At 44.6% G+C, this 25,484-nt stretch overlaps 1 protein-coding gene across 1 annotated transcript in view; it reads right to left on the bottom strand.

Annotated features, from left to right (window-relative positions):
* Window positions 1–24,742, bottom strand: part of PSMB7 (proteasome subunit beta 7) — a 193,246-nt gene extending 168,504 nt beyond the window's left edge. The window contains exons 1-4 of the mRNA XM_029613081.1: window positions 24,585–24,742; window positions 17,668–17,761; window positions 6,748–6,845; window positions 6,009–6,149 (exon numbers count right to left, since the gene is read on the bottom strand). Coding sequence (XP_029468941.1) covers window positions 6,009–6,149; window positions 6,748–6,845; window positions 17,668–17,761; window positions 24,585–24,646 — 395 coding nt within the window. The 5' untranslated portion in view covers window positions 24,647–24,742. The remainder of the gene's footprint in view (window positions 1–6,008; window positions 6,150–6,747; window positions 6,846–17,667; window positions 17,762–24,584) is intronic.
* Between the last annotated feature and the right edge of the window lie 742 nt (window positions 24,743–25,484).

The raw sequence follows: 25,484 nt of genomic DNA, 5'->3' as shown, positions 1-25,484 counted from the left end.
CTGACAGTGGGATCCCCACCCTTGCAGACTCGTGTCCATGGTGAGCAAGATCCGCTTCGGTTCAGGTAGGTTTTCGCCTCTGCTTAGGTGTTCTTTTTGTAACCACCATTTAAGCTGATGCCGAACCTCCGTCGGTAGCTGGAGGCGAATTGAGTAGTTCTGGGACACTGGATTCCATTGTGACAATAGGGAGCGTTGTAGTGGTCGCATATGGGCCCTTGCCCATAGAACAACTTCCAGAGTTGAGGTCATGAGGTCATGAGGCCGAGGACTTGAAGGTAGTCCCATACCTTGGGGTGAACCGAGTTTAACAGGTTTCGCAATTGACCCATCAGTTTCCTTCTCCTTGGAGTGGGAAGGTAGACCTTGTCCAGCTTGATATCGAACCAGACTCCCAGGTAGTCTAGTGACTGGGAGGGCTCTAGGCAGCTCTTGGCTGTGTTCACGACCCACCTGAGTTCTTGTAGTAAGTTCTTGAGTCTGGTGGTCGTGTGGCGACTCTCTTCCGGAAACTTTGCTCTGATCAGCAAATCGTCCAAGTAAGGATGTACCAGAACTCCTTCTTTCCTCAGTGCAGCCGCTACTACCACCATAATTTTGGTGAAGGTTCTGGGAGCAGTGGCTAGTCCGAAGGGAAGCGCTCGAAATTGGTAATGATTGCCCAGTATCGCAAAGCGCAGGAAGCGCTGGTGGTCCTGATGGACCAGGATGTGAATGTAGGCTTTGGATAGGTCCAGGGAGGTTAAGAATTCTCCAGGTTGCATTGCCATTATAACGGAGCGTAGGGTTTCCATGCAGAAGTGTGGTACCTTCAGGTAACGGTTGACGGCCTTGAGGTCCAGGATGGGTCGGAATGTTCCTTCTTTCTTGGGAATGATAAAATAGATGGAATAGTGACCAGTATTTTGTTGAGACGTAGGCACCGGAGTTATTGCCTTCAGGCTGAGTAGTCTTGCTGGCGTGGTTTCCACTTCCAGTCTCTTGGAGTGGGAGTGGCACAGTGATCTCATAAATTTTAGTCTGGTGGTCTGCTTTGGAATTTCAGGGCGTACCCCTCTCGAATGAGATGTTACTTCGACCCATCTTTGGTAGAAGGTAAGTCTGCCCCCTATGTCTTCTTCTTGTGGTTGGGTCTGTGTCTTCTCATTGTGGGGCATGGCCAGGGCCTGCCCCTGAGCTTGCTCCTCTCTTGATGTGCTTGTTCCGAAAGGACTGAAACCTTCCTGAAGTAGGAGGGGCTTGGGACTGTGTGTTCCTGTAAGGTTTAAAATGCTGCAATCCTCTACCCTTGGTTCTTCAGGGTAAGGAGCGCTGATATGTTCTTTTGTTCCTGTCTTCAGGTAATCGGGGTACTGGGGATTCGCCCCATTTGTTGGCTAACTTCTCCAGTTCGCTTACAAACAGGAGAGATCCTTTAAAAGGCATTTTTGTGAGATTCGCCTTGGAAGTCGCGTCAGCCGACCAGTTTCGGAGCCACAATTGTCTTCTGGCCACCACTGTGGCTGCGACACCCCTGGATGATATGCACACGAGGAAGCAGACCACAGGTTCCATCGCTTCTCTGGGCATGGTAGTGTCTCGGGAGAGGATCAAACAGGAACATGCAACCAAGGCGCAGCAGTAGGCAATTTGTAGCGTCATTGCTGAGACATCAAAGGACTGCTTAAGGAAGGCTTTCAGCCTTCTGTCTTGGGCGTCCTTCAGTGCCGCTCCTCCCGCCACAGGGATTGTGGTGCGTTTTGAGACACTGCAGATCATAGCATCCACTTTAGGGAAGCGTAGAAATTCCTTGGCCGTGGGTTCCAGTGGGTATAGGGCTTCTAGTGCCCGTCCCCCTTTAAAACTGGCCGCTGGAGCATTCCATTCCAGGTCAATCAGTTCCTTGATGGGCTCCAACATAGGAAAATAGCATGAGGCTTTAAGGAGGTACACCAATTTGGGATTCTTTTTAGGTTCCAATGTACGCCTGTGCCTGGGAGACCCCGTGTCTTCACAGTTTGGGACCCGAGGGCTGGTAATTCGTCTTTGCAGAAGAATCGGAGCATGGTCCTATATGGCTCCATCCCTGGGGGGATTTTCCCTTCTTCCAGGGAGTCTGTTTCCTCCTCTGAGTGTCTGGCTCCTCATCCGGGATGATCTTGGATAGGAGAGGCATGTCTCAAGAGCCTCGGGAGGTGTTGGGAAATGCTTGTGCTTCCGGCAGAGTTTGACGCAAGTGGACAGCCGGGGTTGGTTGCACCTGGACAAAGGTTTGCAGCCCTTTGAAAAATTCCACCCAGGAGAAGGTTCCTGGGTCCATGTTGATGCCAGCAGGGATTGTAGTGGTAGCCCCGGAGGAACTTTCCTGTGGGGGCGTCGAGTTGAACATAGTTGGGTCCGGGATGCCATCATCAGTGGTTCCGGATCCAGCTCCTGGCTGTGGGAGGTCTTGATTGGGCTCTCCCTGGTTCTGTTCACACTGTTGGCACAGAAGGGAATTTAATTCAGGCTGCGCAGCTCAAGTGGCAGGCTGGGCAAAGGAAGGGTCCCTTGACCTTCTTGGATGGTGGTGCCATTGTTTGTGCGCGTGTAAGGCTTAGAAATTCATCCGTGCGAGAATTATGCGCGCGGATGCTCTTAACAGTGCGCGATGGGAGCACAGAAGTTATGCACAGTACGTACGCACAAGTTATGTGTGCAGGCGGCGGATTTTGTGCGCGTGGCACAGTTATGTGCGCAGTTGAGCATGCCGCTGTGCACACAACCCAGATGTGCACGCAGTTAAGTTAGGCGCCTCGGGCCTCTGGCCTGCTAAGCGTGTACTGACGGCGAGGAGGGAAGATGGCAACAAGATAGCGACCCGACCCCCCCCCCCCCCAGAGGGTCTCCACGTGTGTGGACCCTCGCTCAGATCGGGGCCTAGCCAGAGGAAGGCTGCTCAACCTGATTTAAACCTCATCGGAGGAAGGTCGGTACGGATGTTCGAGCCTTGGAGACCGGAGACTTAGAAGAAAAGGTTTCTACTTTACCTAGTCTCGGCACTTACCGGTCTCGTGCAGGGCGGTCTCCAGCTGCGGGAGGAGAGGGAAATACCTTCATCGCCGTGCTCGAATCTGTACCTGCTGTCTTTCAGCCAGTCTGGGGGCAACGTCCACGTCGGGAATCGGCCGGCAGACTAAGGCTCACCTCTGAGGGATATCGACTCGACCTCAGGAAAGTCTCAACTGGGGGAGGAACCGTTAGGTTTCACCGCAGGAAAAGAGGGGCTCTCTTCTTAAAGGTAAATTTTCTTCTTTTTTTTCTAAATGTTACACTATTCTCTTTTGGATAGTGTCCGCATCTGCTATGGGAGACGGAGAAATACTGAAGAGCTAAGCATGTTGCATGGGTATATGTAGGCTGATATCAGCTTCGAAATCAGACTCCATCTCAGGAGAACACAATACCCATTGGTCCTGAGTCCATCTGGCTACACGCTAGGAAATGATGCATTAGAATTAGGGCATCCTGACAGTGAGGTTCCAATAATAAGAAAAGTAGTCCAAGTGCCTGAAACTAAAAACTCACCTGAGCTAAAAAATTCTAACTTATCCCTATCAATTAAAAGCAGAATGAAAATACAAACAAAAAACAAACTTTGAAATGTTTGAATGCTAATGCCAGAAGTCTAAGAAGTAAGATGGGAGAATTAGAATGGATAGCAGTGAATGATGACATAGACTTAATTGGCATCTCAGAGACATGGTGGAAGGAGGATAACCAATGGGACAGTGCTATACCGGGGTACAAATTATATCACAATGACAGAGAGAAGCACCCGGGAGGCGGTGTAGCGCTTTATGTACAGGACAGCATAGAGTCCAACAGGACAAACATCCTGCATGAGACTAAATGCACAATCGAATCTTTATGGGTAGAAACCCCATGTGTGTTGGAGAAAACTATAGTGGAGTATTCTACCATCCACCTGGTCAAGATGGTGAGACGGACAGTGAAATGCTAAGAGAAATTAGGGAAGCTAACCAAATTGGTAGTGCAGTAATAATGGGAGATTTCAATTACCCCAATACTCACTGGGTAAATGTATCATTGGGACATGCTAGAGAGATTAAGTTCCTGGATGGAATAAATGACAGTTTTATAGAGCAATTGGTTCAGGAACAGACGAAAGGGGGAGCAATTTTAGATCTAATTCTCAGTGGAGCACAGGATTTGGTGAGAGAGGTAACAGTGGTGGGGCCGTTTTACAATAGTGATCATAATATGATCAAATTTGAATTAATGATTGGAAGGGGGACAGTAAGCAAATCCACAGCTCTCGTGCTAAACTTTCAAAAGGAAAACTCTGATAAAATGAGAAAAAACTGAAAGGAGCAGCTACAAAGGTAAAAAGTATGCAAGAGATGTGGTCATTGTTAAAAATACCATCCTAGAAGCACAGTCCAGATGTATTCCATGCATTAAGAAAGGTGGAAGGAAGGCAAAATGATTACCAGCATGGTTAAAAGGAGAGGTGAAAGAAGCTATTTTAGCCAAAAGATCTTCATTCAAAAATTGGAAGAAGAATCCAACAGAAGAAAATAGGATAATGCATAAACGTTGGCAAGTTAAATGTAAGACATTGATAAGACAGGCTAAAAGACAATTTGAAAAGAAGTTGGCTGTAGAGGCAAAAACTCACAGTAAAATCTTTTTTAAATATATCCAAAGCAGAAAGCCTGTGAGGGAGTCAGCTGGACCATTAGATGATGGAGGGGTTAACAGGGCACTTAAAGAAGATAAGGCCATCGCGGAAAGATTAAATGATTTCTTTGCTTCGATGTTTACCGAGACACCGGGGCATTTTCCTGCAAACCTGGCAGGTATACCTTCAGTCATTGTCACACCGCTCCAGAAGTCTGGTCTTAAATGGCTGAGGAGGATCTGGACTTAACTTGTGACAATTGATAACGCAGTGCATTAATCCTTGAATGCGAAGAAAGGGGGGAGAAGGGGGGGGGGGGGGGGGGTCGGGGGGAGTAGAGTCTTTGCTAGGGTGGGGGGGAGGGAAGGTAACGAGGAACGGGGGAGGGACTAGCTCTAGGATGGGGTAATTGGGAGGTACAGTTACTTTTTCTAATAAAAAAAACCCCACCCATTTGTCATGTTTGCTATGTTGGACAGCGGGCGCACGCAAAAGTCATGGAGCATCCGCGGTATCTTTTGTTGTTTGTAAGTTTTTTGCAATGCAATAAAAATTGTTTAAACTAAAAAAGGATTGGATAAGTTCTTGGAGGAGAAGTTCATTACCTGCTATTAATTAAGTTGACTTAGAAAATAGCCACTGCTATTACTAGCAACAGTAACGTGGAATAGACTTAGTTTTTGGGTACTTGCCAGGTTCTTATGGCCTGGATTGGCCACTGTTGGAAACAGGATGCAGGGCTTGATGGACCCTTGGTCTGACCCAGTATGGCATGTTCTTATGTTCTTCAACCTCACAGCTTTTGCTGGTTCCCAACTGGTCTGTCTGTGTTTTACTGTTCTGGGACTGCAGAAGGGTTGCTCACCATCCCTGCAGGCATAGAAGCTAACCCTCAAAAGGAGGGAGGGGGAGGAGGGGAATTAACATAATATGCTAGAAGAAAAAGCTAGTTGAAATGAAGAGAAACAATAGGCCCCCCTCCCCAAATTCAATGGTGAATGCCACACCCCACATCAGGAACCATACCCCCCCCCCCCATCTGACTTCCAAAAACCTTGGCCCCTGTGTCCCCCCTTACTCCAGAACAAGCTAAGGAGCTCCTGCCCTGTGAGCCATGATACTGCAAATGGAACCATCTCTACTGCAGCTCCTCTGTGTTTCAGGTTCACTCTTTGCATATGAAGGAAGGCCATAGCACACCCTTCAGAGCAGACCTGAAACTACCAATCTCAAAGGACAAAAACAGACAAGAACAAGTCCATTTAATAAAAAGGATTCAAAATTATGAATCATATATATGATAGCATATTATATAAAATATTACAGGTGTTTATTTTGAAATTACCTAAAGAGCATCTGTTTAAGCATTCGATTTGCTGTGGCAACTCTAGGTAGGCGTCCAGTGGAAAGTGAATGGAGCTCCAGGTTGGAAGAGATCAACTGGGTTGTCATTTCTGTATCCGCTGCAGTTCCAGCACCACAACAACTGAAAAACAGTACTGAATGATGAAGATAAATACACAGCTATCAACAAATATATGATGCTCATAAGAGATGATCAGATTTCTCAACTCAAACTATAAGCACCCTGAACATGACTAGTACTTTTTAGTAAAATGAACTCCAAAGGAACAAATCACAAAAGAAATAAAAATAATCACCCATTTTGATTCTACATGAAAAATTATTAGTAAATATGTCCCAAAGCACTCAGTGCTGAGTATGTAATCTCCATCACAATGATACACTATTAAGTAAGGAAGTCAACTATGTAAAATGAATAAAAGTACAGCAACAAATATTAAGTTCATGATAAATGAAAAACCTACTGAAAATCAGGCTTCCATCCCAGTTTGCCTGAACTTAAAGCATAGTATTTCTAAACATTTATTTCAAGAAAAACTAAGATCATTCCATTAAAAAAATGCTCAAGAACCTTTTAGGCTTTCAGTTACGTTACATTATGTTTTTCATAGCATATTAGTTTGAAAAAATGAGTTTTGGCCTCAAATAGCTTTCTAGCAGTTCTATAAAGAAGAACCAAAATACATAACAGAAAGGAAGACTTTCTTTGTTCTACGTACTAGATATTGGGAGAAATGTAATGTATCTTCGAACAGTTCTTATCAGCCACAATCATGCCTTCAGTTGCTCTTGTATCAGCACCAAGAACTATGCCATCCTACGAAAAAAAAAAATATATATGGTTTACAGTTAAGGTAATACTCCATCTCAAATAAATTCCAATCTATCTGCTTAAAAAACAAAGCGGAAGCCGATCCAAGTTGGCTAGCAGCGATAAACACGAAGAAAGGATTGGTGAAAAAGGACTTTTATTGAATCTTGCCCGACTCTGGCCGAGTTTCGCTCTTCTAGGAGCTGCAACAGGGGCTTATCAGCCACAACTCTTGGCTCTTCCACAAGCACACTGTTTTTTAATGTATGCAAGAAATTAGATGTTGAATCTTTTCATACATTTGAACTATGTATGAGAACTGTGCTTATGGCTTGAAACCACACTAGTGAAGCAATGGTTTCAACACCAATATTACTACTTGTGTATCAGCAGCAGGACTGCGGTACGTCGTGGAGAATACTCGGCCAGCGTCAGGCAAGATTCAATAAAAATCTATCTGCATATACAGTACGCAGGAAACAAAACAATCCTGAAGCTCCAACAATAATTGGACAAACCCCAGTAACAACACGTCTAGTAGCATTATAACAATGATAGCAAGTTTGCTTACCGTAAATTGTGTTCTGTACAAACAGCACGACTGAATTAGCCTGTCATCCAATGGCACTGAACGGACCCTTCTTTGTTAGCTCAGATTTTTTTGCTTTACTGAGCGTGGGAGTTCTCATGTGGGCATTGTCTTGTGAGCCTCCTCAGTTGATTTTAGAGCCAAGTCTAGTTAGGAAGTCGACACTCCAGGAATGCAAGCAGATATTTAGCATGGCTAATTTATCCTGCTGTCTTTGGAGAACACCGTTTACCATAAGCTAGCTTACTTTCTCTGTCAACAAGCAGGACTGAATTAGCCATGACACGTAGAGTCCACCAAGTTGAGAACCGCAGCAGAACATTTACTGAATAAGCAAAGGAAGAGCACTCGATGTCATCTACTTGGACTTTGATACGGTTCCGCAGAGGAGACTGGTGAATAAAATAAGAAGCTTAGGAGTGAGTGCCAAGGTGGTGACCTGGATTGCAAACTAGTTGACGGACAGAAGACAATGTGTGATGGTAAATAGAACTTACTCTGAAGAGAGAGCGGAGTGCCACAAGGGTCGGTGTTGGGACCGGTTCTGTTCAATATGTTTGTGAGCGACATTGCGGATGGGATAGAAGGTAAGGTTTGTCTTTTTGCGGATGACACTAAGATCTGCAACAGAGTGGACACGCCGCTTTAATTTATCGAAGAAAGAAGATGCTGCACTAAAGGATCTCTCTTCTGATGCTAATATTGTCAGCAAACCAGTTAATAAAGGTGGTTATACAGTTATTTTGGATACTGCTGATTATGTTGCAGAGGTTCAAAGACAGCTCTCGGATCACATATATTATCAGAAACTTAATCAAGATCCTACTCCTTGTTTAAAACTTGCAATTTGTCATTTAATCCAGGATGCTGATTCAAGTGACTTTCTCACTAAGAAAGAAGCATTTTTTTTGACTGAAGAACACCTCCATACTCCCTGTTTTTGTTTTTCCTAAAATGCATACAAATTTGTTAAAACCTCCAGTGTGTCCCATTGTGTCGGGGCTTAATTCGATTCTTGAACCACTACCTATTTTTGTTGACAGTTTTTTACAGCCATTTATTTCTAACATTCCATCTTTTGTTTGTAAATCCATACATTTTTTACAAGGTTTGAATTGTATGTGTATTCCAGCTGGGGAATGCTGGCCTATCAGTATGCACATTAATTCTTTGTACTCCAATATACCACAGCAGGAAGCTCTCATGGTGGTGGAACAAATTTTAAATAATCGCGATGCTCCATTTCAGGTTCCAGCTTCTTTCTTGGTGGATTTAGCCACTATTGCTCTTACTGAAAAAGAATTTAAATTCAATAGTGTCTTATATAAACAAATTAAACCACCGCAATGGGGGCCACGATGGCCCCAGATCTAGCATGCCTATGTGTCTTGTGTTTGAGGATCTGTTTATTTTTTTTGCCTTTTTGGAAGAATATATTGTTATGGGTGTGTTACATTAATGTGTTCTGTATATGGGGTGGCTCTAAATTTGAATTTATGGACTTTTTTTCATATCTTAATAACTGTGACCCTAATCTTACTTTTATTACCATATTGATTCACAGAAAGTTTCTTTTACAGAGTTGTGGGTCATTAGAAATGGAGAGTGTCTTTCCACCACTCTATTTACTAAGCTCACAGACAGAGATAGTTTGTTACATTATAGTAGCTTTCACCCCTTGTATGGGAAGAGCTAGGAAAACTGAAAGTGGACAAAGCCATGGGGCCTGATGAGGTTCATCCCAGGATACTGGGAGATCAGAGATGTGCTGGCGGGTCCACTGCATGACCTGTTTGATAGATCTCTAGAAACGGGAGTGGTGGCGAGTGATTGACAAAGGACAATCATACATCCTGGCACTATTAGACGTATACTCTGCTTTCAATACCATCAGCCACGTCATCCTTATTGATAGGCTCACAGAAATAGGCATCAGCGGAACTCCACTGCAATGGTTCAAATCCTACCTTAACGACAGGCAATACAAAGTTAAAATAGGTAACAATAAATAAAAAATTATTAAAAAAAAAGGTAACAATGAATCCAAGGCTATTGACCTAACACGAGGTGTACCACAGGCATCCTATCTCTCATCCACCCTATTCAACATATACCTACTACTATTCTGCCACCTCCTCTCCACACTTCATATATGCAGACGATGTTCAAATCCTCATACCCGTGACCAATACCATACATAATGCCCTTAACACATGGGAAGCAGCACTCTCATCAATCTACAGCTTACATCACATAATCAGCTGTTTTTTCATTGGAAATTAGAGGGGAGGAGAACAAAGAAAACAGAGAAGTTCTCAATGAAATATGTTTTTTTACAGAAAAGGCTTGAAGCTCTCTTTCATTCATTATTACCCTCAGTTAAGTCAACTTATGACCTCCCATCCAGAAACTATCTCAGTTGATCTGGCATAACGAAAACATATACATTACCAGCTGATTTCACAATACATCTAACAAGGAAATCGGAGGAGAAAGCTAGCACCCTTAGCCAAAACCTCAGAGCACATAGCTTAAACAATTTCCTACGCTGTTGAGTAGAACGCGAGAGGTCTGGGTAGACCCTCACTACCCCTCCCATGAACACATTATTGATATTTTGAAAAAATGCTTTCATCAGCTGTCCTTTTTCTACTTCCGTGAAGAATTGGACAAAGAGGGTTGCCCTTTCTGTGACTTCCATTTCAGAATTTTCCAAATATTGTGTTAAATTATTTAAATCATCCCTCTCTCCTCCAGAGGTAATCTGCAAACTATTTCTTCTTGATGTAAGAAAGAAAAGTTTTTTCACAAGCGGCACCTTTTCAGCTTCCATCTTTAGGGATTCAATTGCAAAACGTTTGAAAGTCACCAGAACTGGTTCACTCATTACTTTAGGAAAATTAACCAGTCTAACGTTCAAACAACGAAGATAATTTTCAACTGACTCCAGCCTTCTCTGAGATGTGATACAATCCTTCATTAAAGAAGAATTAAGTGACTGTGTCTGGTTTATTTTTATAGTCAAATCCTGTATACTGTTAGTATGGTCTTGAATTTTCTGTGAGTACTCTTTATCCACAGAATCCAATTTGCTTTCATATTTACCCAGCTGCTGAGATTGTATCTTCAGGGAACGGGCCATGGTAGCCATAAGATCCCATATGGCTTCCAAAGTTATTACCGCTGGTTTTTCAAACTCCAGGGGTCCTAAGATGTTTTCTCCTACCTCTCCGTGTGGCTTCTCTCTCGATGTTCCCAGAGATTCATTACCCGCATTCTCTAAACTCCTCGCAGGTAATTCTTGAGCCTCCAACTGGGGGGGGGGGGGAGGGTAGACCCTGCTCCCGTCTGAGCAACGGGTCCTCCACGCTGTTCTCCCCCAACTAACCTTGCGTCAGTGAGTCCAGCTCCATTGCTGAGATGGAGGGGAGAGCTGCTCAGCAGGCCTCAAGGTTCAGGTGGGCTCAAGATGATTTCCCTTGGCGAGATAGCCGCTTCTCTCGGTTCTCCCGCAGCAGCGTTCGGAGTTCCCACAATAGGAGAGACTGACACGAAGTCTGTGATGTACCGCTGCCCCGCCGGGCTAGGTAGGTCTGGAGGATAGACCCTTACCTTACCCTTTCGCTTGTGAGGCATTTTAGGGAAAAAAATTTTAATCTATAAGTAAGAAAAGAGGAAAAACCAACAAGCGATTGACGGAGCAGGTCGATTCAGCGTCTTCAAGCCGCGGCCATTTTGACTCCTCCCCTTCACAATGGATATTTAAACTGGATTCTCTTTATCCCAATGGTCTGAATAATAAAATTGAATGGGTTTTTTTTCTTAAGTGATGTAACATTGTTTTTGATTGTTTTGAAAGCCAACATCTCTTTTCTTGTTGTGTGATTGGTTTATTTGTATTCAAGGATGGGTACTTAAGGATCATATGGTTAGGCTGCTTCACTGGCGTTTTCTATAACATGGAGACTTTGTACTCGGTTTGGTCATCTGCAAATATACTAACTAGGCCCAACTTTGATTAGCTTCCAAAATGAGACAAAATTAGCATGGCCATAGGCCATATACAAGATTTTCTAATTATTTTATGGACTCTCATGGTCTTCCTTTTCATCTTAGTTTAAATGCTTTAACTTTGTATATTTTATTTTTAGTGATGCCATCACAAGAGACTTTGGCTAAAACAGATTATTTCCCTTGAAGAAGCCATTGTGGCAAAACACGTTGGGGCCTATCTGATTTTTGTAGTGAAACCTGCGAGCAAGTATTATAATATTCAGGATTTTACCCTGCTGTGGAAGTTTTGTTAAGTTTCTCAGATTTCTACGTTCTGTGCAGTGGATGATGCTAAATCTGATGTTCTGATTGCAATGATGGAAAAGCGCTGTAACTGGTGAGACTTCACTTCACTGTGGCAACTATACTGGACTTTTTGTTTTTGAAATCGATATCTGAATTGAACCTTTCCAATATTAAGAAGAACTATATGGCAATTAAATCCTCCATTATATATGACAAATGATGCACGGTGAGCTCGTGAGTTCGGAAAAGTAATGGAGAAATTATTTACCTGATAAATTTTGTTTTCCTTAGTGTAGACAGATGGACTCAGGACCAGTGGGTTATGTGCTCTTCTGCTAGCAGATGGGAGACGGAGTCAGATTTCAAAGCTGACGTCACCCTAGATATCCCCCTGCAGTGACCTCAGCTCTTCAGTATTCTCTCCGAAAAGCCATTGTGGATATATATTTGCTTAAATAACTTGATGATTAAACTTGATTCAACTGATTTAAAAAACTGGAGACTGCCAGTGCACTCAACCAATTAACGCAGACAGCAGACAAACTGCGGATGTCTTGAACTAGGGGTAGACAACGGCTTACCTGTATTTGCTTAATCTCGAGGTTCGCTTTCCGAGGTCCTCCTTCTCTGGGGCAGCCATGGGCGGTATGCTGAGTCCATCTGTCTACACTAAGGAAAATGAAATTAACAGGTAAGTAATTTCTCCAATTCCTAGCGTGTAGCCAGATGGACTCAGGACCAGTGAGATGTACAAAAGCCACTCCCGGACAGGGCAGAAGGCTGCCCGTGGCCCACTTAGTACTGCCCTTGGGAAGGCTGCGTCTTCTCGGGCCTGAACATCCAGGCGGTAGAACCTGGAGAAAGTGTGTAAGGAGGACCACGTCACCACCTGACAGATCTTGGCGGGCGACAGCAGCTTGGTTTCTGCCAAAGATACTGCTTGGGCCCTAGTAGAATGAGCCTTAACCTGCAATGGTAATTTTATTCACACTACGTTGAAGCTTCTTTCAGCTCGCAAATGTCCCTTGTTCTTTGAAATGTTTTGAATGTTATAATGCTCTAATGTTTTATGTATCGCCTCCCAGCGAAGGTTCTGTTTAACTGTAAACCGGTGTGATCTGTATTCTTTACAGGAATGTCGGTATAAAAGAATTCAAAATAATAAATAAATAAGGGCTTTCCTGCCTCGATTACTTCCTTGATCCAGTGAGCCATGGTCGCCCACGAGGCTGCTTCTCCTTGATTCCTCCCACTGTGGAGAACAAATACGTGATCCGTTTTGCACACCGGTTCTGATCTTTCCAGGTATCGCACAGGAGTCTGCCGATATTTAGATGGCGAAGAAGGCGTGAGTCTTCCGAGTCCTTATGTTCATCCGGAGATGATAGGGAGATGGCTTGGTTCAAATGAAACTCGGAAACCACTTTCGGTAGGAAGGAGGGGACCGTGCACAGCTGTATCATTCCAGGAGTGAACCTAAGGAACGGTTCCAGACAGGATAGTGCCTGTAGTTCGGAAATGCGATGAGCTGAACATATTGCCACCAGGAATACCATCTTCATTGTTAAGAGGCGTAGTGACAGACTGTGCACTGGTCTGAAGGAAACCCCCACTAGGAAGTCTAATACCAGATCGAGGTTCCATAGGGACACCGGCCACTTTAGGGGTGGCCGAAGTTGCTTAAACCCTTTTAGGAAATAGGCCAAGTCTGGATGAGCTGATAGATGGATTCCGTTCACTTCAGCTCTGAAGCAGGAGAGGGCTGCTACTTGGACCTTGAGGGATTTGAGTGACAGTCCCTTCTTCATACCGTCCTGTAGAAGCTCCAAAATCATGGGGATCTTGGCCATCCGCAGGAATATCCCGCGGTCCTCGCACCAGGCTTCAAATATTCTCCAGATCCGTATGTATGCCATAGATGTTGAGAACTTGCGCGCTCGGAGCAGGGTGTCAACCACGTCCTTCGAGTAACCGCGCTTCTTCAAGCGAGTCCTCTCAAGGGCCAGACCGTAAGAGAGAATCGAGATGGATCTTCGTGAAGAATCAGGCCCTGCTGGAGAAGGTCCCTGTGTGGAGGTAGGCACAGAGGGCTCCCTGCAAGGAGTCTGTGCATGTCTGCATACCATGGGCGTCTTGGCCAATCTGGGGCCACTAGTAGAACTAGTCCCCTGTGGTGTTCTATCTTGCGGATGATCTTGCCCAGTAGTGGCCATGGGGGGGGGGGGGGGGGGAGAAGACGTACAGTAAGTCATCCGCTGGCCAGGTCTGGATGAGAGCGTCAATCCCTTGGGATTGTGACCCTCGTCTGCAGCTGAAGAACCTGGGGACTTGGGCACTGAGAGAGTTGGCCAGTAGGTCCATGGCTGGGAGGCCCCAGCAATTTTCTATCAGTTGGAAGGCTGTGGTCAACAGGTCAATTCCCCCTGGTCCAGGCTCAGTCTGCTAAGACGATGTTTTTCCTGCTATGTGGGAGGCCGAGATCCCTTGTAGGTTTACCTCCGCCCATGCCATGAGAGGGTCTATCTCCAGAGACACCTGCTGGCTCCTGGTTCCTCCCTGGTGGTTGATGTAGGCAATCATTGTAGCGTTGTCAGACATTACTCGAATCGCTTTGCCTCGGAGTCTGTGGCTGAATCTCAGGCACGTCAGTCTGCTCGAGCTTCCAGGTGGCTTATGTTCCATACCGCCTCTTCCTTGCTCCATTGTCCCTCGGCCATCAGTTCCTGACAGTGGGCTCCCCACCCTCGTAGGCTCGCAACTGAGGTGAGCACGATCCAGTTCGGTGGGGATAGGCTTACTCTTCTGCTTAGGTGGTCTTCCTGTAGACACCACTGAAGCTGAGAACGTACCTCTGCTGGTAGTTGGAGGCAAATTGAGTAGTCCTGTGACAGTGGGTTCCAGCGTGACAGTAAGGAGCACTGGAGTGGTCGCATGTGAGCCCTTGCCCATGGAACGACCTCCAGAGTTGATGCCATGAGCCCGAGGACTTGTAGTCCCATACCTTGGGGCATGCATTGGTCATCAATAGTCGTAATTGTGCTATCAGCTTCCTTCTCCTCGGGGGAGGAAGGAAGACTTTTTCTGTTTGGTGTCGAAACAGGCTCCCAGGTATCTAGAGATTAAGAGGGCTCAGACTGATCTTGACCATGTTCACGACCCAACCAAGTTCCTGCAGTAGGTTCTTGACTCTGCTGGTCACCTGCCGGCTCTCTTCTGAAGATTTTGCCCTGATCAGCCAGTCATCCAAGTAAGGCTGTACCAAAATCCCTTTCTTCCTTAGTGTTGCCGCCACAGCCACCATAGTTTTGGAGAATGTTCTGGGGGCGGTTGCTAGGCCGAAGGGTAGCATAGAAACATAGAAACATAGAAATGACGGCAGAAGAAGACCGAATGGCCCATCCAGTCTGCCCAGCAAGCCTCACACATTTGTCTCTCATTCTTATCTGCTTCTCTTAGCTCCTTGTTCTATTCCCCTTCCACCCCCACCACCAATGCAGAGAGCAGTGATGGAGCTGCATCCAAGTGAAATATCTAGCCCGATTAGCCAGGGGTAGCAGGGGCAGTAACCGCCGCGATAAGCAAGCTACACCCATGCTTATTTCTTTTACCTAGACTATGTTGTACAGCCCTTGTTGGTTTTTTTTTCTTCTCCCCACTCGGAACTGGTAATGGTGTCCCAGTACCGCAAAGCGTAGAAAAAGTTGGTGATCTTGATGGACTGGGATGTGAAGGTAGGCTTCGGAGAAGTCCAGGGAAGTTAGGAACTCTCATGGTTGTACTGCCATTATTACAGAGCGGAGAGTTTCCATGCAGAAGTGTAGCACCCGCAGATGATGGTTTACGTTCTTGAGGTCCAAGATGGGTCAGAATGATCCTTCTTTCTTGGGAACGATAAAATAGATGGAATAACGCCCCGTATTTTTCCTGGGTGTAGGTACCGGAGTTATAGCCTTCAGACTGAGTAGTCTTGCCAGAGTGGATTCCACTGCCAGTCTCTTGGTGTGGGAGTGGCAGGGTGTTATCATAAATTTGTACCGAGGGATGCTGCAAAACTCCAGAGGGTAACCTTCTCAAATGATGTTTAGTACCCATTTGTCCGGCGTGATTTCGACCCATTGTTGGTAAAAGAGGGAAAGCCGATCCCCTATTTCGGCCCATTCTCATTGGGCAGCACAGTTCGAGCCTGCCCCCGGGCCTGTTCCTCTCTTGGTTTGTCGGTTATGCGCGTGTCTATATCTGATGCGCTCAAGTTGGGCGCATCTGCTGTCTGGCCTGCCCTGCGCGTACCGCCGGTCGAGAAGGGAAGATGGCGCCAACCCCCCCCCACCCCGCGCGCAAGATGGCCCCCCCCCCCGAGGGTCTCCACATGTCTGGACCCCTGCACCAGATCGGGGCCTAGCCCAACCAAGGCTGCTCAACCTGATCTTTATCTCACTGGAAGAAAAACAGAATCAATACGGCAATCTGAGCCCCGGAGACCGGTGACCTTAATTTAAGCTTTTCTGCTTACCAATTGCGGCGCTTACCGATCACGTGCCGGGACGGTCTCCAGTTGTGGGGGGAGAGGGCTTTATCTTCACCGCCGCCCTCGGTTGTGCACCCGCTGCCTTTCAGCCACTCTGGGGGCCAAGTCCACGCCAGGAACCGCTACCGGACCAAGGCAAGCCTCTGAGGGAAATCGAAAGTCACCTCAGGAATTCTCAACTGGGGGAGGGACCCTTAGGTATCACCGCAGGAGAGCGGGGCTCGATCTTCTTTAAGGTAAATCTTCTTTTTCTTTGTTCTTTGCTGTAATTCTTAACACCATTCTAGTGTGTGGGATAGTGTCCACATCTGCTAGGAGACAGAGAGATACTGAAGAGCTGAGGTCACTGCAGGGATATATCTAGGGTGATGTCAGCTTTGAAATCTGACTTCGTCTCCCATCTGCTAGCAGAAGAGCACATAACCCACTGGTCCTGAGTCCATCTGGCTACTCATTAGGAAATACAATTTTAGCAACATTGTTGTATTTATAGTTGAACTAATTTTTTCTCTGCTGCCATTTAAGACTGGTATTTCTTCAAAAAAGCTTTTGCACTTTAGTGACTATATTGTTTTGGAAACATCTTTTGGGGTGAAATTTGTGTTTTTAAGATATATTTTTGTATGGGTATACAGTATGAATGGAGGTATGTGAGCATGTTATGGTGTACATTTGTGGTTGGCGTGACTCTTTAGTTTTGTTATTATTGTAGCCTTATAAACATTTTTTGTAAAAATGTTTTTATAAATTTTCAAAAGATACTGCATATGTTGAAACTAATAATAAAATAATTTTGAGAACAGATTGTTAGATTTTCTGCATCATATTTTTCCCATTGGGGAATTGTGTTTGATACGCAATTGGTGTTTGGATACCTCATGTGTTTTTTCTATACAGACAGTAATGGGACATGAACTGCACTGATGACCAAGTTGCAGTTTTGACCATGTCTTCAACAGCTACTGCTCTGAAATGAGTCACAATGTAGCCATGGCTCACACTTGATGAGCCTTGATGAGAGTCTGTAATCTGGAGGCCCGCAATGGAACAACAATATGCAATACAATCTGCTAGCCAATTAGACAATCTTGGGAAACTACTATGCCTAGTCAATTAGGATCTAAAGAAACAAATAGATTCTGCTGGAGAATGCAAACTCCTGCATGTAGAGAAAAGCACAGCTAAGATTACTGGTAATACCTTTGCACATTCTTCAGTGTAAAAGGTGTTTCATTAGTGTAGGCCACCTCTTCACAAATTTTGTGCTTGAAAATATTACATGATTAGAAAAAGGTGAAAGTTAGTTTCCAAGAATTAGAATACTGCAGAATGCTACAGTTAAGTTCTCATAATTATCTTTCAATAACTACTCAAAAGTACCCTTCACTTAATCCAAAATCAAAGCCCCTATTTACCTTAAAGACAATTCCAGCAATTGTTGTACCAGTTTTTCGGGCAGCAGGAAGTTTGTGGCCTTTCTTTACAAAGTCATCTTCAAGAAGTGCATTTCTGCAAAAAAAAAAAAAAAAAATTGTTCAGACATATTGAAATTACACAATAGCATCTTAAGGCTATACTGTACTAACTTCTAAAAAAGATATCTCAAATGTAATTAACCTGTAGCCGATTATGTTCAAAAATCTAAATATATAACTGGGTCACTAAGCAGAAATGGTATCTAGAGGTGAATAATATGCCACTTATTCACCTAAGCTGAAAGAGAACATTTCTTATTGTAAAACTATTTTCTCCATAATTCAGATTTTCATGTACACCAGAAGTCTGCATTCACTTCCAGGTGGTTCTCTGAGAGCCAGAGGAACCATACACTTCTAAAGCTAGTAAGTTGAACTAAAAGATTAAAGGAAGCAGGGTTAGAGGCAAGTCAATTACCCATCAACTGGAACAAAGCCACGAATCACTCATAATATATTGTTATACATTTTTAGAGTGAAAGATTACTGTGACACTATGCCTCTTCCACAGATTATTTTGACTTAACCTTTATTGAGTCAGCTACATTGATCTCCACCTTTAAGTCAATGTTCTGAAAATTCTTTGAGCTGCTGATGTGAAGTTCACAAATACACCTAACACCAGTATTTTACAAATGTAGCATAGGAGCTAGTCAATGGAACAGCAAGCTGAAGATCTAAGAAAACAGAGAAAAACTAAACCACAAAGGCCCAAAGAAATTCTAATTACCGTATTTTCCGGCTTATAAAACGAGTTTTTAACCCCTGAAAATCTTCTCAAAAGACGGGGGTCGTCTTATAGGGAGAATAATTACCGTATTTTTCGCTCCATAAGACGCACTTTTTTCCCCCGGGGAAAATGTCTGCGTCTTATGGAGCGAATATAAAAAAAAATAAAAATCTAACAAATCCCCCCACCCTCCTGACCCCCCCAGACCTGCCAAATTAATTTACTGCAAACCCCCACCCCCCCAAGACCTGCCAAAAGTCCTTGGTGGTCCAGCGGGGGTCCAGGAGCGGTCTGGGAGCGATCTCCTGGACTTGGGCCGTCGGCTGCCAGCAATCAAAATGGCGCCGACGGCCCTTTGCCCTTACTATGTCACTGGGGTCGACCAGGGGCTACCGCTGCCATTGGTCGACCCCAGTGACATAGTAAGGGCAAAGGGCCGTCGGCGCCATTTTGATTGCTGGCAGCCGACGGCCCAAGTCCAGGAGATCGCTCCCAGACCGCTCCTGGACCCCCGCTGGACCACCAGGGACTTTTGGCAGGTCTTGGAGCGGTCAGGAGGGTGGGGGGTTGTATTTAATTAATTTGGCAGGTTTTGGGGGGGGTCAGGAGGGTGGGGGGTTGTATTTAATTAATTTGGCAGGTCTTGGGGGGGGTCAGGAGGGTAGGGGAAGCTGAGGGATTAGTTTTAAAGGGTCGGAGTGGGTTTTTTTGTTTATCGGCTCGGGCGTAGCCGATAAAAAAAAAACCCGATCGGGCCGGACGAAAAAAAAAACACGATGTGAATCGGAACCGGAAACAGAACCGATTCTGGTTCCGATTCACATCTCTATTACCGGTACCTCCTCTGCCTCTCAGATCTCGCACATGCACGTCTGCGCCGCTTCACTGCAGTCCTCAGGAGCGAGATCTGAGAGGCAGAGAAGGAGGTACCGGTAATAGGATACAAGGGTGGGACAGAGGGATGCGTTACCGCTCTGATAGTCTTGGAGACAGGGAGGGCTGGGCAAGCAGGGAGAGCTGACCAATCCAAGCAGGATTTCTATTCAATAACAAGCCAATCGCCGGTAAGGTACATTGCTTGCCGTGATTGGATGGTTGTTGTATACTGGGTACCACATACAGTATGGTTATGTAGTGACACAGAAGGGTAGTCTTATACGGCGAGTATATCCCAAACTCTATATTTTAACTGGAAAAGTTGGGGGTCGTCTTATACGCCGGAAAATACAGTAAATCATTTATGGTGAGACCATGTGGCTAGTCAAGCAGCACAAATAGAAAAAAAAAAATACCTGGACACTGACATTTTTTCATTCCGCAGAACTACAGTCCCTGTAAGAAAGACTTTTAAGAGTATCACTAAGAAAAAGATTAAGTTGCTGATGACTAAGAGCCCAATTTTCAATAGTCTGCATAAATCTCCTATGATGAGAGGCTACACAGGGTAGGGATCTTCAACTTGGAAACAGACAGCTGAGAGGGGACATGATAGTTTATAAAATCATGAGTGGGGTGGAACAGGTAAACAAAAAACAGTTATTTACCCTTTCAAATAATACTAAAACAAAGGGACACTCCATGAAACAGATTGAAGAAAGTACTTTTTCATTCAGTAACTATCAAGCCGTGGAATTTATTGCCATAGGATGTGATCAAGGTGACTAGCATAGTGGGGATGAACAGAATTTTGGGGCGAGAAAGGCTGATGTGCACGGAGCAGGAGAGAGACCTTGGGGTGATAGTGTCTAATGATCTGAAGTCGGCGAAACAATGTGACAAGGCGATAGCTAAAGCCAGAAGATTTCTAGGCTGCATAGAGAGAGGAATATCGAGTAAGAAAAGGGAAGTGATTATCCCCTTGGTACAGGTCCTTGGTGAGGCCTCACCTGGAGTACTCTGTTCAGTTCTGGAGACCGTATCACCAAAGAGACAGAGACAGGATGGAGGCGGTCCAGAGAAGGGCAACCAAAAAGGTGGAGGGTCTTCATCGAATGACTTATGAGGAGAGATTGAGGAATCTAAATATGTACACCCTGGAGGAAAGGAGGAGCAGAGGTGATATGATACAGACTTTCAGATACTTGAAAGGTTTTAATGACCCAAAGACAATGACAAACCTTTTCGGTCAGAAAAAAATCAACAGAACCAAGGGTCACGATTTGAAGCTCCAGGGAGGAAGACTCAGAACCAATGTCAGGAAGCATTTCTTCACGAAGAGGGTGGTGGATGCCTGGAATGACCTTCCAGAGGAAGTGGTGAAGACCAGAACTGTGAAGGACTTCAAAGGGGCGTGGGATAAACACTGTGGATCCATAAAGTCTAGAGGACGTGAATGAAGAGTGGGTGGCTCGTGGGAATGACGGCTACTACCTGGAGATAATACCCTTATTCAATAAACATACACATGGTTAATGCGACTCCAACATTGCTCTAAGCTTAAACGGCAAGAGGAAATGTGGAAAAAAGGATTTGCATTCACAAAAAAGTGGGGAGTAGCTTGCTTGTCACGGCGGTTACTACCCCAAACCAAATAAGCCTGATACTTCACTTTCAATGCATATCCAGCATAGCTATCTGCTTCAACGGCAGGGGAGAAAGACTGATACTTCACGCATATCCAGCATAGCTCTCTGCTTCAACGGCAGGGGAGAAAGACTGATACTTCACGCATATCCAGCATAGCTCTCTGCTTCAACGGCAGGGGAGAAAGACAGATACTTCACGTATATCCAGCATAGCTCTCTGCTTCAACGGCAGGGGAGAAAGTCTGATACTTCATGCATATCCAGCATAATTCTCTGCTTCAACGGCAGGGGAAAGAAGAAAAGTGGATCTATAAGAACATAAGAAATTGCCATGCTGGGTCAGACCAAGGGTCCATCAAGCCCAGCATCCTGTTTCCAACAGAGGCCAAAACCAGGCCACAAAAACCTGGCAATTACCCAAACACTAAGAAGATCCCATGCTACTAATGCAATTAATAGCAGTGGCTATTCCCTAAGTATAATTGATTAATAGCCATTAATGGACTTCTCTCCTCCAAGAACTTATCCGAACCTTTTTTGAACCCAGCTACACTAACTGCACTAACCACATCCTCTGGCAACAAATTCCAGAGCTTTATTGTGCGTTGAGTGAAAAAGAATTTTCTCCCATTAGTCTTAAATGTGCTACCTTGTTAACTTCATGGAATGCCCCCTAGTCCTTCTATTATTCAAAAGTGTAAATAACCGAGTCACATCTATTCGTTCAAGACCTCTCATGATCTTAAAGACCTCTATCATATCCCCCCTCAGCCGTCTCTTCTCCAAGCTGAACAGCCCTAACCACTTCAGCCTTTCCTCATAGGGGAGCTGTTCCATCCCCTTTATCATTTTGGTTGCCCTTCTCTGTACCTTCTCCATCGCAACTATATCTTTTTTGAGATGCGGCGACCAGAATTGTCTATATACAGACAACAACCAACAAGGACTGAATTACATAGTCTGGGTAAACAAATAAGCATGGGTGTAGCTTGCTTATTGCGGCGGTTACTACCCCTAACTAATTAAGCTAGATATTTCATTTAGATGTAGTTCAAACACTACTCTCTACATTAATGGTGGGGGTGGAAGGAAATAGAATCAAAAGGTTACTAAGAGCCAAGAGTAACGGATAAGTATGAGAGAAAAAAAAAAGTGCGAAACTTGCTGGGCAGACTGGATGGGCCGTTTGGTCTTCTTCTGCCGTCATTTCTATGTTTCTATGTTTCCTGTAGAAAGAGTCATAGCACATTATTAGCCAGATAGACTAAAGAAAGCTATTGCTATCCCTGAGAGTGAGTAAAGGAAAACTGGTTCTTAACCTGCTAATTTTCGTTCCTGAGGTACCACAGGTCAGTCCAGACAAGTGGGTTTATGCATCCCTACCAGGAAATGAAAGCAGAACACAAAACTTTGAGGCAATGCTACATAACAGAGTGCCATCTGCAGTCCCTCAGTATTGACTGTATCCAAGCCAAGATGTGTACCTTAACAAACCCCAATAAACCTTGGGCAAACAAAGACAAAGTTGGAGCCCCCTGAAAACTAGGCCCCCTTGATTTAACACAAAGCCACACCAAACTATGTACACCTCTTATTTATTTATGAACATTTAATATACCGACATTCGTATAACACATCACGCCGGTTTACATTTAACTATTAGAAAGGAAAATTACATCGAACGGGGGAGGGGCAAGGGGGAGCAGGCAGGAAAGGGATAGAGAAGAGAGCAGGGAGCGAGAAAGGATAGAGGGAAGAGTAAAGGAAAGAATAGAGGAAAGAGAAAAGGGAGTAACCATAACTTATAAAACATTACATCAACGGATATGAATATACAATGATTAAGTTAGCTATACACATAGATATAAATACAAGGTACTTTCTGCAAGGCAGGGGGGAGGGGTACTGTCTATGTTTGGTTGGCATCCGGGTATCTCATTAAACTGAATATGTTACATATCAGCTCAGCAACATCCAGAAGCAAAGAAGTCTTTCGCAAAATGGGAACAAGTCTCTGGACTGATCTGTGGTACTTCAGGAACAAATATTAGCAGGTAAGAATCAATTTTCCTTTCTTATTCATACCCCAGATCAATCCAGACAAGTGTTATGGACCCAAGCCTTTCTTCTCTGGGTGGGAACCCGAAAAACCAACATGCAACACACTTTCCCCAAAAGACGCCTTCTCCGGCGCCCACACATTTAGTAGAAAGTGTGAAGAGAAGACCACGTCGCCACACAACAAATCTCCTGTGGAAAAAGCAGTTGACACTCCACCCACGAGGTTGCTTGCACTCTCAACCCCTCCAGCACCAATAGCCTATTACAGAAATTTGGACAAGTTCCTGGATGCCGGGAAACTCTGCATCGATTTTCATAACCGGCCGTCTGCCAGTAATGAAAATGGACGCCGGTTATGAAAACCGATGCTGAGTTTACCGGTGTTGGTCTTCATAACTCGGCAGTCTGCCTAAGTATTTTTTTTCTCAAGTAAAAAAAAAAAGTACAGAAAAGCAGTTTTTTCTGCTTTTCTGTACTTCTTTTACATGCACTCAGCTATTAACGCCTGCTCCTGGCAGGCGTTAATATCTGAGAGCTAAATGTGCATCTGAGAGGCACCATTTTTTTTTTATGCGGAGCAAATGAGTAATAACCTCATTCACATGCATTTCCATGTGATGAGCGCTATCGCATTCACTCCGCGTCAGACGCTCGTTTAATAGGCGCTAATCCCCCTATTGCATTAGGCTGAGCGCACTGTATTGCATCGACCCCAATAAAAGCGGTATACAAAATTAAACATCCTTAATCATAAAAACAAAAGACAAACAAAAACCATAAAACAGATGTATATAATGGTTTTATGTGCAGAACCCTCAGTTAACCCCTAATGATAACGTTACTGCCCAGCTGTCACACAATATATTTCATTAACTCTGTAGCATAATGATAATAGAAAAACAAAACCTGATCTTAAGAATGTGTCTTCCAGTGCATTGCATTAAACACAATCTCCCAAATCAGAACACTTATTTATTGGGCAATTCAAAATAAATCAAACCATTAAAATGTTTCCAGCACATGATCTCCGAAGTTAGTCCAAAAATTATATCAGCTACAACTCTTGAGACATAAGACAACCATTACCCAGCAATTCTAACAATGTCTTGCACTGAAACCCAACTAAAACTTTCAAATATTTAATTTTCCCCTAAAACGAAAAATAGTCTTTTTTTTTTTTTTAGCCAAGTGCACAATTCAGGATAACGGTTTAATTATCTGTACACGTAACAGCAGACACGCACTACAAGTTTACCTTTATATATCAGGGTGTTTATTACATTTAAACCTGCCACTGTCCTGGAGTTAGAGCAGTTCTCCCCAGGGACTCATCCCCAGCCGTCAACTTCCACGATCCCTCTCCCCGAGCAAGATTAACTTTATTGCCGAGTCACGGCGCTCAGGCCCTTACCGGCAGCTGCAGCGCCAGGGCATTGATGGGGAGCTAAGTAGGAAGAAAAACGCGACCCCTCTTCTCTGTTGCGCAAACCTCTACCTCGCCTCGCAGGGCAAAGGCCGAGGGCTCCAGTCACACAACTCACCTCCTGCAGTTCTCGAAAGTGAAACCGGCAGCCGGGAGCAGGCACACAGAAGCGGACGCCATCTTTGCTATTGCTGACCAGATGAGAAGAGGCGCAAATGCGTACGGAAGCGAGAGTGAAGGAGGAGAGGAAGTGACGGGTTTAGGGGCTGGCGCTCGTTGTCGTCGCTTCCGGCGCGGGGTAATGTCTCAGCTGGCTGGGAAACGTATAGCGCACTGGTCTGATTCCTAAAGGAATTTTTTGTCATTCTGTCAGCGGAAAAACTATTGAACAGGGCGTGAATCGTCTGCTCTGTGTGCCGCGGCAGTCAAAAAGCAAACAATGTTAGGAATTATAAGGAAGGGAATAGTGAATAAAACGGAAAATGGCCTAATGCCTCTGTGTGGCTCCATAGTGAGACTGCACCTTGAGTACTATGCACAGTTCTGCTTCCCGTATCTTAAAAACTATATGGTTGTGATGGAGAAGGTACAGAGAAGGGCGGCCAAAATGATAACGGGGATGGAACAGCTCTGTGAGGAAAGACCGAAGAGGTTATGGCTGTTCAGCTTGGAGAAGAGATGGCTGGGGGGGGGGTTATGATTAAGGTCTTTAAGATCATGAGATGTTTGGAACGAGTAGATGTGAATCCGTTATTTACTCTTTTGGATAATAGAAAGACTAGAGGGCATTCCATGAAGTTAGCAAGTAGCACATTTAAAACTAATCGGAGAAAATTCTTTTTCACTTAACACACAATTTAAGCTCTGGAATTTGTTGCCAGAGGATGTGGTTAGTGCAGCTGGGTTTAAAAAAGGTTTGGATAAGTTCATGGAGGAGAAGTCCAGTTACTATTAATCAAGTTGTCTTAGAGAATAGCCACTGCCATTGCTGGCATCAGTAGCATGGGATCTACTTAGT

Source organism: Rhinatrema bivittatum, chromosome 8 (assembly GCF_901001135.1).
Source record: "Rhinatrema bivittatum chromosome 8, aRhiBiv1.1, whole genome shotgun sequence".
NCBI lineage: Eukaryota > Metazoa > Chordata > Amphibia > Gymnophiona > Rhinatrematidae > Rhinatrema > Rhinatrema bivittatum.
The sequence above is the reverse complement of the archived record's forward strand: the minus strand, read 5'-3'. Positions and strand labels throughout refer to the sequence as shown.